General features: G+C 40.2%; 1 protein-coding gene across 2 annotated transcripts; it reads left to right on the top strand.

Annotated features, from left to right (window-relative positions):
- Positions 1-963: 963 nt before the first annotated feature.
- Positions 964-12,567, top strand: dynlt5 (dynein light chain Tctex-type family member 5). Of its 2 annotated transcripts, XM_062978191.1 has the most exons (6): positions 964-1,310; positions 2,005-2,098; positions 4,497-4,614; positions 6,738-6,829; positions 8,698-8,822; positions 11,328-12,567. In XM_062978191.1, exons 3-6 carry the CDS (start codon positions 4,502-4,504, stop codon positions 11,529-11,531), a joined length of 534 nt encoding a protein of 177 aa, XP_062834261.1. In that variant the 5' UTR covers positions 964-1,310; positions 2,005-2,098; positions 4,497-4,501; the 3' UTR covers positions 11,532-12,567. The 2 variants fall into 2 exon arrangements, with proteins under 2 accessions (XP_062834261.1, XP_003226805.1); XM_003226757.4 differs by lacking the exon at positions 2,005-2,098 and having other exon boundaries at positions 973-1,310.
- The last annotated feature ends 303 nt before the right edge of the window (positions 12,568-12,870 follow it).

The following is a 12,870-nucleotide window of genomic DNA, read 5'->3' as shown; positions in this document are numbered from 1 at the left end:
AGAGAAAGCTGAGAGGAGACATGATGAGGGCCATGTATGGATACGTCATAGTCCTAAGATGAGTGGCTTAAAAAGCTGGGCATATTTAGCCTGCTGAAGAGAAAACTGAGGAGACATGATTTTTTTTTTCATGTCAGGAGCAACTTGAGAAACTGCAAGTCGCTTCTGGTGTGAGAGAATTGGCCGTCTGCAAGGACGTTGCCCAGGGGACGCCCGGATGTTTTAATGTTTTTATCATCCTTGTGGGAAGCTTCTCTCATGTCCCCGCATGGAGCTGGAGCTGATAGAGGGAGCTCATCCGTGCTCTCCCCGGGTGGGATTTGAACCTGGCAGCCTTCAGGTCAGCAACCCAGCCTTCAAGTCACGAGGCTTTAATCCACTATGCCATCAGGGGCTCCTATAGGAGACTTTATAAGGGCCATGTATGGATATGTCATAGGGAGGAGGGAGCAAGCTTGTTTTCTGCTGCACTGGAGACTAGGACGCAGAACAATGGCTTCAAACTATAGGAAAGGAGATTCCCCCTGAACATTAAGAAGAACTTCCTCACTGTGAGAGCTGTTTGGCAGTGGAACTCTTTGCTCCGGAGTGTGATGTAGGCTTCTTCTTTGGAGGCTTTTAAGCAAAGGTTGGATGGCCATCTGTCAGGGGTGCTTTGAATGCGATTTTCCTGCTTCTTGGCAGGGGATTGGACTGGATGGCCTGTGAGGTCTCTTCCAACTCTATGATTCTTGATTCTAGGTGTTTTAGCCTACAACTCCCAGAAATCCCAACCAGTTTACCAGCTGTTGCGATTTCCGTGAGTTGAAGGCTAAAACATCTGGGGATCCACAGGTTGAGAACCACTGATCTACACTGTAGACTGAAAGCAATTTGACCCCAGTTGAACTGCCATGGTTCAATGCCAGGGAATCCAGAGGGCTGCAGTTTGGTGGGGCACCAGAAGCACTCTTGGGCAGAGAAGGCGAAAGAGCAGGACGCAGGACAACTCCAATGGTTCCATAGCACAGAGTCAGGGCAATGAAAGTGCACTCTATGGCACGGAGTCTGTATTAATTCTCGGCACTCGGACGAGGCACTCGGACGCGGCGTGGGTCCTTTGTAAGAGCGGACAGAAAGGAAAACAGCCTCTATCCAGCCATAAAAGGCATCCTGGCTCCTCTTTGCCCTCTTTCTTCCCGGCCCCAGAGGCGGGGACAGCGCCCAGCGCCTTTGGCAGAGGGGTTGATGAATAAGTCTCCCTGGAAACGAGCAACAGCAGCTCCGGCTTTGGTCGGGCTCTCCTGCAGGAAAGCAAGCAAACGAGCAAGGTAGGCTGTCTTGGGGGGATCCGGCAGAAATCGAGGAGGAGAACCCAATGCCGCTCGCAAGAGAGTCAAATAAGGCATCTGTTTTTGGCTGGAGCCTTAGGACAGACAGCTGCATTGTTTTGTTTTTATCTTTCTTTGCTTCTCCTTTCTGTAACAGTTCCATGGCAGAAAGGGGCCTGAGGCTGTTAGGGATGGTGGGAGTTGAAGTCCAAAACACCTGGAGGGCCTGAGTTTCCCCTTATCTGTACTACACTGTGGAATGAATGCAGATTGACACCATGTTAACTGCCATGGAACAATGCTGTGCCATCAGAGGAATTTGTAGTTTGGTTCCTCACCATACTACAGCTCCCAAGATTGCACAGCACTGAGACCTGGCAGTTAAAAGTGGTTTCAAACTGCATTCATTCCACAGTGTAGACTGAGCCTGCCAAAGTCAGCTGGTGAAGTTTGCAAATGAGAACTCTGTTGCCTTCTGGTTTTCTGCCTCTCCTTTATACCTGTTGAAGGCACGGACAGCCTGGGAAGGGGAAAGGTGCATGTTCACGATGGGCCGAGAATGGTCTTATGTTTTGTGTATCTATTTGTTCTACCCTGTCTCCAGCCATGAGGAAAGGTTGCTAAGAAATCTCTGTTGTTGTTGATGATGTTGTTGTTGTTGTTTTTGTTATTGGGTTGCTGTGATTTTTTCCAGGCTGTATGGCCATGTTCCAGAAGCATTCTTTCCTGACGTTTCACCCACATCTGTGGCAAGCATCCTCAGAGGTTGTGAGGTTGTTGGAAACTAGGTAAGTGGGGTTTATATAACTGTGGAATTTCCAGGGTGGGAGAAAGACCTATTGCTTGTTTGAGGAAAGTGTGAATGTTGCAATTGATCTCCCTTGATTCGCATTAAATGGCCTTGAAACCATGAAAATGAACAAAATCTGGCTACCCATATTTTAAAAACTCAGGAGAGTAAAAAGAACAACACTCAGAAGAAATGGGAATGCCAGAAAGGAAACAATCAGGACCAGCTAACACCTCCCAACAAAGGATTCCCCCAGGAAGGAAGCAGCCAGGCCTTGAAGCTAAAAGGCCATTTAATGCTAATCAAGGTGGCCAATTGCAACAGTCCCACTTGCCTCAAAGAGACAAGAGTTCTTTCTCTCACCCTGGACCTTCCACAGATATATAAACCCCACATGCCTAGTTTCCAACAGGCCTCACAACCCTGCCATAGATGTGGGTGAAATGTCAGGAGAGAATGCTTCTGGAACATAGCCATACAGTCCAGAAAACTCACTGCAACCCAGTGATTCCAGCCATGAAAGCTTTCAACAACACAGTGGTCTCATGTTTTGTATATGTATTTGTTGTACTCTGTCTTCAGCCATGAGGAAAGGCAGCTAACAAATTATTATTATTATTATTATTATTATTATTGCCAGAATCTTCTTGGGACTAGGTTGTAGCTGCCGCCAGTGAAAATGTGTCCAGATTTCTAGCGTTGAATCAGTGATAATCATAAATACTTTGAACTCCAATATTTCCTGTGTTCACATTCCCTTGGCAACTTTTCCTGCCCCTTTTCTTTGGATGTTTTTGAAACTGAAGCTTTCCTATGGAAAACGATCTCATGGCACCTTAGAGACTGAGAGAATGAAATGGTTAGCATAAGCTTTCCTGGACTAACTCTGCTTCCTCAGATGCACTGAAGTGTTATGTTACTGCACTATTGTATTGGATTCCTGCGCTAGCAAAACACCCGGTGCAACTTTTACACAGAAGTACCTTGGCTCAGTCATTATTCAGAATGGAGAAGGCACTTAAATTAGAAGAAAACTAGGGGTGCATCTACATTTGTGAATATTTTTGCGAATAGTTTAATTATTAGTTTTTTACCTATTTTCATGATTATTTTCATGATTATTTTGTGAATATTTTGGTGAATATTTTGTGTATATATTTTATGTGAATATTTTTGTAGATATTTTTGTTTATATTTTATGAAAATATTTTTGTGAACTTTTTTGCAAATAATTATGTGAATTTTTTTTGAATAATTTCATGATTCTATTATTTTTACGATATTTTTTGTGAAGATTGTTTGCAAATAATTTTGTGAATACAGTAGAGTCTCACTTATCCAACACTCGCTTATCCAACGTTCTGTATTATCCAATGCATTTTTGTAGACAATGTTTACAATATATCATGATATTTTGGTGCTAAATTCATAAATACAGTGATTACTACATAGCATTACTACATATTGAACTACTTTTTCTGTCAAATTTGTTGTCTAACATGATGTTTTGGTGCTTAATTTGTAAAATCATAACCTAATTTGATGTTTAATAGGCTTTTCCTTAATGCCTCCTTATTATCCAACATATTCGCTTATCCAACATTCTGTTGGCCCATTTATGTTGGATAAGTGAGACTCTACTGTACTTCCATTATTGTATTTGTAAATATTTTCATGATTTTTTTGTATATAGAACCACTTTGACTGCTATGGATCAATGTATTCGAATCCTAGCAGTTGTAGTTTTTACAAAGTCTTCCACCATGTTCTGCTTCACCAAACTACAAGTTTCTCATGATTCCACTGCATTGAGCTATGGAAGTTATATTGGTGTCAAGCCAAATCTTTTCTGTAGTGTAGATGCACTGTAGGACTTGGAGGTGCAGCTACAAAGGAACTAGACAAAATCCTGAAGTATATTGTTAAATACTAAAGTTAGGATGGTCCATGCCATTGCATTGCCTATTTCTATGTATGTTCGTGAAAGCAGAACCATGAAGAAAGCTGATAGGAAGAAGAGCAATTTGTTGTCAAAAGCTTTCATGGCTGGAATCATTGGGTTGTTGTGAGTTTTTCGGACTGTTATGGCCATGTTCCAGAAGCATTCTCTCCTGACGTTTCACCCACATCTCAGAGGTTGTGAGGTATATTGAAAACTAGGCAAGTGGGGTTTATATATCTGTGGAAGGTCCAGGGTGGGAGAAAGAAGAGCAATTCCTTTGAAATCTGGTGCTGGAGAAGACTTCTACAGAAATTGAACCTTGTTGAAAGACAAATAAATTCTATCTCGACCTGTCACTTCACTTTTTATTGGCTCTATTTTGTAATTTTGGAAAGCAGTTGTCAGTGCCATTTCAAATCCGAGTTGTGTTTTAAAATGTCTTTCCTCTCTCTAGTAAATATGTCAGATATAATGAAAGACAAAGCAACCCGCTTGCTGAGGAAAAGAGGGAGCATATCTTCCTTAGGGAGCCATGAGGTCAAAGCAAAAGAGTTTCTTGGAAAAACTAAAGAGTAAGTTGCATCTGTACTGTTTTATGACTATATGCTGTGGAGCAATTGTAAAACTGGTTTATTATGCCCACTTGAGGGACAAATAAACATGGCCCTATTTAAGTTATGAGTGGGTGCAATTGTGTTTTTAGCTGTTTATTGCTTAGTGCTCAATTAGGTAATGAATCTGCCCTTATTATGACTGAAGAATGTTGAAGATGATGTTCTTCCATGATGGCTTTGCAAGCAGAATTGCTCGTGGCTTTAAATTCCAGACTTTTTATGGGTGAAAGGGCTAGAAATTATATCCTTGGAAATTCACATTTGCTGCACTAACTGGTCATGCAAGATCAAATGCTGCCAAATGGGATGTACCACATCAGAACAAAAAGTGAAAAGAACAACGAAACAGGAAGACATGGCAATGCCTGCATTTGGGGGGTTTCAGAGGCTTCCAGCCACAATCTGATGTATTCCCAGCTAGAACGGAGCCATTGAATCATTGAATCATAGAGTTGGAAGATACCTCATGGGCCATCCAATGCAACCCCCTTCCAAGGTGCAGGAAAATCGCATTCAAAGCATCCTCGACAGATGGCCATCCAACTTCTGTTTAAAATCCTCCAAAGAAGGAGCCTCCACCACAATCTGGGGCAGAGAGTTCCACTGCTGAACAGCTCTCACAGTGAGGAAGTTCTTCCTAATGTTCAGGTGGAATCTCCTTTCCTGTAGTTTGAAGCCATTGTTCCATGTCCTAGTCTCCAGGGCAGAAGAAAACAAGCTTGCTCCCTCCTCACTATGACGTATCCATACATGGCCCTCATCATGTCTCCTCTCAGCTTTCTCTTCAGCAGGCTAAATATGCCCAGCTCATTAAGCCACTCCTCTTAGGGCTTGTTCTTCAGACCCTTGATAATTTTAGTTGTCCTCCTTTGGACACATTCCAGCTTGTCAACATCTCTCTTCAATTGTGGTGCCCAGAATTGGACACAGTATTCCAGGTGTGGTCTGACCAAGGCAGAACAGAGGGGTAGCATGACTTCCCCGGATCTAGACACTATACTCCTTTTTATACAGGCCAAAATCCCATTGGCTTTTTTTAGCTGCCACATCACATTGTTTGCTCATGTTTAACTTGTTGTCCACGAGGACTCTAAGATCTTTTTCACACGTACTGCTGTCAAGCCAGGCGTCCCCCATTCTATATCTTTTCATTTCATTTTTTTCTGCCTAAGTGGAGTATCTTGCAGAATTGTAGGAATTTACTTCTGTGTTAACTCACCACTTGATAATTATTCATTGGATCTTCTACGCTAACTGGGACTAACTGCAAGAATACTCAGCCTGAATGTATATAGCACTACAGAATTAATTGCTGTCACCTATGTCTTTAACTCTCTACCCATTTATTTGACATTGCCTACATTATCATCTAAAGGGGGGCTTCCTCAACTTTTCCACTCATGATCCCTTTTTGTCTGAGAAATTTTTACATGGCCCTAAGTTTATAGGTATAAAATCAAACATTTACTGATAACAAACCATTGTTTGCAAAATCTTGCTAAATAGGCTGATTATCCTTTTTATGAAGTACAGTTGAAGTATCTTCTACAGAGTCCATTGCAAACACTGTGCAACAGATTTGGATAAATGTTTGAAACAGAAACTAAGTGGTGTTCAAAAAAGTTTTACTATTGTCAGTTTTTTTCATGAGCCCAACACTGAGCTCAGGGGACCCCATTTGGGGATGGGACACACACTTTATGAGCCCTTCTACACAGCCATATAACCCAGAATATCAAGGCAGAAAATCCCACAATATTTGCTTTAACTGGGATATATGGCAGTGTGAATTAAGATAACCCAGTTTGAAGCAGATATTGTGGAATTTCCTGCCTTGATATTTTGGGTTATATGGCTGTGTGGAAGGGCCCTAAGAAGCAGTGATCTCAAGAACAGGAGATGGGATCAGTGCTTGAAATGTTAATATGTGGCCAACTTGAAAAGAAACCATGTATCTGGTATCCTTGCTTGAGCAGGCCTTGTATCCTTCCACAGAAGAGCTGGAGCTTCACACGTCTTTTGTTTTTAATCTTATTACTTTCAATAATAAATAACACTGTTATTGTTGGGGATTATTTTAGTTCCATCAGTACAGTGTCTTACATGGATGCACCAGGACACTATGAAGATATCCTTCGTCCTGCTGTTCAGATGGAGAACACATACAGATTGGGTAAGCATCACATCCTTGTTACTTATCCATTTCCATGTGTAAGATTTGCTCCAGTACTAGATATGGGGGATGGAACAAGGTAGCAGTGAAATGGACTTGGTCCTTCATAGGTACTAGACTGTTTGTTAAATACGATGCTAACTGGCAATAGTAATGACACACATTAAGTACATTTCTATTGGTTCAATATCCACAAACTTTGTTTCATGTTCAAAATGAATAAAATACTGAGTTTAAACTTTCTTTCAGGCTGTTTGTAAGGTGCAGATGAAACATCAATGAGTTTTAAACTTAGATCCCTTCTCCAAGATATCTCATTTGTAAATATAGATATTACAATATCCAAAAACAATCCAAAACACCTCTAGTCCCAAGCATTCGGATTAGGGATAGTAAGGTAAAGGTTTTCCCCTGACATTACGTCTAGTCGTGTCCAACTCTCAGGGTTGGTGCTCATCTCAATTTCTAAGCCAAAGAGCCGGCGTTGTCCGTAGACACCTCCAAGGTCATGTGGCTGGCATGACTGCATGGAGCGCCGTTACCTTCCCACCAGAGCGATACTTATTGATCTACTCACATTTGCATGTTTTCGAACTGCTAGGTTGGCAGAAGCTTGGGCTAACAGCGGGCACTCATTTTGCTCCCCATATTCGAACCTGTGACCTTTCAGTCCTCAAGCTCAGCAGCTCAGCACTTTAACACGCTGCGCCACCAGTAGCTCCTCGGATAAGGGATGCACAGCCTGTACTGGCATGCTTATTTTCCAAGAATCTGAATGCTTTGTTTTATTAAGTTAATTTATAGATGAATAAACCCCATGACTGTTGTACTAAGACCAGGGTTGAATCCTTGCTCTGCCATGGAAACCTCACTGAGTGAACTTGGGAAAATCACACTCTCTCAACCTCACAGGAGGGCAAAAGCAAATCTTTGAATAAATTGTATCAAGATAGGTTGTGATAGGTTCACCTTAGTATCACTACAAGCCAAAAATATCTTGAGGACACACTGAATACAAGGAGGATGATCTATCACTGCATATGCAAAAATTAAACTATTGAAATCTCTGTGTTTTAAAAACCTCTTTACATGGTACAGGAGATTCATCTATACTGTAGAATTAATGCAGTTTGGCAGCATTTTAACTGCCAAGGTTCGAAATTGTGGAATCCTGAGAGTTGTAGTTTGGTGAGTCTCTATCACTCTTTAGTAGAGAAGGCTGAAGATCTTGTAAAACGACAATTCCCATGATTATATTAAGCCGTAACAGTTAAGGTAGTATTGGGTGCATTACCAATAATTCTACGGTGTAGATGCATCCTAGGATGACATGATGATTTGGCAATGAATCTTTGGGAAGGAAGAGTTCCAAAGCTGGTTTTCCTCTAGTAAGATGGCCTTTTTTGGTATTCATATGTTTCTACCCTGAGGGCAAGACTCTGTGGAGAAAGATGCTCAATAATGATTTGGGTTTGTTCATGACATGCTTCATGAGCTGCAGATTCACCTTCAACAAATAAGATATCAGATACACAGGTTTTTAGGATACCTAAGGAACTCCAAGAAAAATAGCAAATCTGCAAAATTATCTTTTTACCAGCAGGAACCTCTCATAGGTATTCTGGATCCAACCTACATTTTCTAGTATCTTTTGCCTATGCTCTAAGAAAGATACTGCTTGGTTTTAGATTTAGCCGCTTTGAGTCTTCTTGTGGAGAGAAAAAGTGGGTATAAATAGACATCGTTATTGTCATCATTTAAAGAAATATTGAAGTGAAACAAGTACAGAAGCCCACATCTCTTATTTGTTGGGAAAGTTCACAATACATTCTTATGAAATAATGCTGTGAATTATCTCTGTCTTCTAGGTCCTGCAAAATGTTTCCCAGTGGGCACGGTGAATAATATCTTGAAGGATGTACTCACAAGTTATCTTCAGGAAGAAAAATATGAAGCAGAATTGTGTAGACAAATGACAAAGACAATCTCTGAGGTACAAACTTATTAACTAAGCAAAGTTTTACAACAAATTTCAAAGGAAGATTGAATAGAAATCTCCACAGGATAAAAACAAACCCTATTAATATTAAAAGCTATATCAGTTTTAACCTTTATAAGTCACATAATAAATATAAAATATTGGTGTTGGGACTATCAAGTAGAACATGATACATTCGGTCCTCAAGTTCAGCAGCTCAGTGTTTTAACCAGCTGCTGACTGGGAGGGAGCCAGCCTACCATCCAGGCACTTTCCAGCAGCCGCTGAATTACCCTCTGTAACGTAAAGCCTTATTTTATTGGTGATTTTTGTCTATGTTATTTAATGTTGATTCAGAGATAAATGTGGGCAGGAGTTAGCTACTGATAATTGGCTATGTGTCACCATGGTAACGTAGCTGCTTCTGTAGAAATGTAACCATTTTGAAGCTAGCACGAAAGGGGCGGAGCTAACTGGATGAGAAAAGGAGGGAATGTTTTAAAAAGAGTTCAGTTATGTTCTTGTTTCTAGTAAGGGAAACTAGAGGAAAGATTCGTGTGAGTCTGAGGAGTTAGTTATGTTCATGTTTCTAGTGAGGGAAACTAGAGGAAAGATTCGTGTGAGTCTGAGGAGTTAGTTATGTTCATGTTTCTAGTGAGGGAAGCTAGAAAGAAGCCTGAAAGTCAGTTATGGTAGTTCTCTAGCCAGTGAGCTAGGAAGAGGATGTCTGTATGTTTAGGTTCTAGCAAAGGGAGCTAGAAGAAAGACTGCTGTGTGTTCAGTTTAGTTTCTAGCCTGTGTGTTAGAAAGAAGATGTCCGAAGTCAGTTAGTTTAAGTTTCCAGTGAGATAGAACTGAGGAAAAGGAATATTGTTGAGACAAAGTTTCAGTCAAGAGGTTGATGTTAAAGGAATGAAAGATATGGATATATTATGTACAAATGAAACTGAAGAAGTAAAACTATGCAACAAGTTACGCTTTTTGGATTAAAGAAACCATAAATAAATAATTCTTTGTTTTTAATAAAGACAGTGTTCCTAAGTGTGAATTGCTCTACTTAGAGTCAGTGGGAGATTCGTCTTACATACTTTACCTCAGTGTCACATCCTCTCATACATACACATGCACAGACTCAAGTTTTATAGCTGGCAGTGGCTGGGATCCTGAAAGAAGGATTGCCCCCTGTCATAGTGGGATTTGAGAGATCCCATATTAAAAAGGTGTGGCAAAGGTGTGGGATATTAAGAAAAGATTCCCTTGGCCTAAATGTAAAGGGGCTTTGGGCAGGGTGTCCCACTTTTAATGGTGGCAATGGTTGGGATCTTGAAAGAGAGATTTCCCCCTGCCTGTTTGAGAAGCCACTCATGTGCCTTGTTTGTTTTTTCGAAGTGAACCCTGCACCCTCCCACCATCTTTAACTGCCATTCCACTGGCCACTGAATGGAGGGAGCCAGCCTACTAATCAGGAGAGCCTTTTGTGTTTGGGATGTGTTGTTGTTACCATCAAATTTTGCTGTTTTTAACAGCAAATTAATTTACACTATCAAGACTTGGCATCAGTTGGGGGCCCCTCCTCCCAGCAACAACATAGTAATATGTAATATGATAATATTGTTCTATGGTAATAATATAATATATTGGATATACATATAATAATAATAATAATAATAATAATAATAATTCAATATAATACTACTAATAATACAATATAATAATATTAATTATATATTATATATTAAATGTAATATTACTAATAATATTGCAGTATAGTAGAATAGTACAATATAGTAATATATAATGCTAATATTGTGCTATGCTAATAATATAATATATTGTATGTACATATAACTTGCAAGCTGCTCTGAGTGCCCTTCAGGGTGAGAGAGGGCGGGGTATAAATGTAGGAAATAAATAAATAAACACTAGGATGTTTGTATACAAGAACGATATATTTGTCATCCTATCAGACTTCTTGGTGGCTGTTCCCAGACTGTGGAATGCCCTTCTGAGGTTGACCCCATCAATACGTTCCCAGCTACATTATCTGAAATAGTGGATGTGACCAAAAAGCATTAAAGAATCTGACATCTAGTCCCACCCAGTAAACCAAAGAGTCACCCAGGAGGCCTTTGAAATTCTTGGAGAGATATACTCCAGGGTGACGCTATAGTACAGTGGTTCTCAATCTGTGCATCTCCAGGTGTTTTGGCCTACAATTCCCAGAAATCACAGCCAGTTTACCAGCTGTAACGATTTCTGGGAGTTGAAGGCTCTGGGGACCCATAGGTTGAGAACCACTGCTATAGTAGCTTCTGAGGGAAGCATAGCAAATTTCTAAGAAGACCTAGTTCTTGTATTGGGAGAAGGCTAGTGGTGGTGGTGAAAACTAAGCAAGATAGATAGATAGATAGATAGATAGATAGATAGATAGATAGATAGATAGATAGATAGATAATATAAAGTATTTCTGTAGATCTGTACATCCTAAATACTTTTCAACTGTAACTTTTTCTCTTTTAGGTAACTAAAGCTCGCATAAAAGACCTAATGATACCAAGATACAAAATTATTGTGATAATAAATATTGGACAACTAAAGAAGCAAAGCATACAGATTGGAAGCAGGTGCCTCTGGGACACTACCAACGATACTTTTTGCTCCTATTCCTTCAAAAATAGGTCATTGTTTGCTCTTGCAAATGTCTATGCTGTTTACTCTGAGTAACAAGTGACAGTTCTCTGTGGAACTGATGAGCCCAACATACAGCTGGATGTCATTTGTTTTCTGCAGTACTGTGCAGACTCACCTGAGAGTAACCTTCAATTAACTCAGTGAGACTTGAGTTTGGTTAAACCTGTGTGGAATTATTCTGTATGGTGGGTTTGCTAAATAGCATATACCTGGCCTTCCACATTTGTAGGTTTAACTTTTGCAGATTTAATCATTTGCTCATTTGGTTAGTATGTTCTCTATAGGAATCAGTAAGTTCTCCAGTAAATTTCTATGGTCAGTGTATATAGAAGTTGATTATGTAAGTCACCTGGAAGGCCTAGACATTCTAGAGAAGTGTTCTCTTAGATTTTAAAAAGTGTTTTTTTATTTTTGGTTTTTCTTCTTTTGTGGAGGTCCATGAAAATGAAGGGGGGGGGGCTACTGTTATCATGTCTGTGTACACTAAGGATTGTAATTGTTTTTCTCAAGAAAACAGGGCTTAATATCACTGATTCAATTTTCACTCCAGGTATGTAAACCTAAAGTTTCCTCATGTATTTATTCCCAGGAGAGGACTTAATATCCCTACTGTTGTACTAATTACATTATAATGGCTGTGTAAATAAGGTCTACATTTGTGTTATAGTCTTGAAATATTACTGAAATATTGAGAAATTCACATTTACTTTGGTGTACTGGTTTGTCTTTGAACTCTTTTTCAGAACATTTGGGAATTTAACTAGCAGTTATTTCTTCTTCTTCTTGCTCTTCCTTTTTGTCAATTAACATTGCAGGGGACCTGAACTGGATTTGGACTGTACTGGAGACAAGAAAGGTTTAATCTGAAGTCCCTTATAATGATCCAAGCTCAATTTGATCAGACACGTAGCATCTCCCTCTCAAAAAACGTATCAATTTTTAACTCATTACTACTTAGGTATGCAAATTGCAGGCCAAAGTCCTTGATATCCACATTAGGATCCAATTCCAGATTGGTTCTTTGAGTTTTCTTTAAAGTAGGGAAGAAATAAAGAGAGAGCTAATTACATATTTCAATTCCTGTCTTGCTTGAGTCTCAACAATCTCATCAGATGGGGTAAAAATCAGTGGCGTATGCTGCTTCCTCTGCGGTTTCGTGACGTAGCCCACCAGCTCCCATCCCATGTCATACATCTACTTCCGATAGGGCTCCGTCACAAAAGGGAAGAAGAATTGGCATATGCTGCCATCGTAGCAACACATGAGGCTTCCTGTGTTGCATTGGAATCAATGGGTGGAAACCGGGTGGCAAATGCTTCCCCTGGTGGGACGGAGTCTGGGGTAAGTTTGACAATACAGTGCATGGAGCACC

The sequence above is a fragment of the Anolis carolinensis genome, chromosome 4 (genome assembly GCF_035594765.1).
Source record: "Anolis carolinensis isolate JA03-04 chromosome 4, rAnoCar3.1.pri, whole genome shotgun sequence".
NCBI classification, from domain to species: Eukaryota; Metazoa; Chordata; class Lepidosauria; order Squamata; family Dactyloidae; genus Anolis; species Anolis carolinensis.
Note: the sequence above shows the minus strand (reverse complement) of the source record. Positions and strands in the feature narration are given on the sequence as shown.

What these genes read in the sequence shown, in the direction of transcription:
- dynlt5 (XM_062978191.1), top strand. Translation starts at nt 4,502, where the DNA reads ATGTCAGATATAATGAAAGACAAAGCAACCCGCTTGCTGAGGAAAAGA. An exon ending in GGAGAACACATACAGATTGG is followed by an intron (nt 6,830 to 8,697) that starts GTAAGCATCACA and finishes TCTGTCTTCTAG; the next exon opens with GTCCTGCAAAATGTTTCCCA. An exon ending in TGACAAAGACAATCTCTGAG is followed by an intron (nt 8,823 to 11,327) that starts GTACAAACTTAT and finishes TTTCTCTTTTAG; the next exon opens with GTAACTAAAGCTCGCATAAA.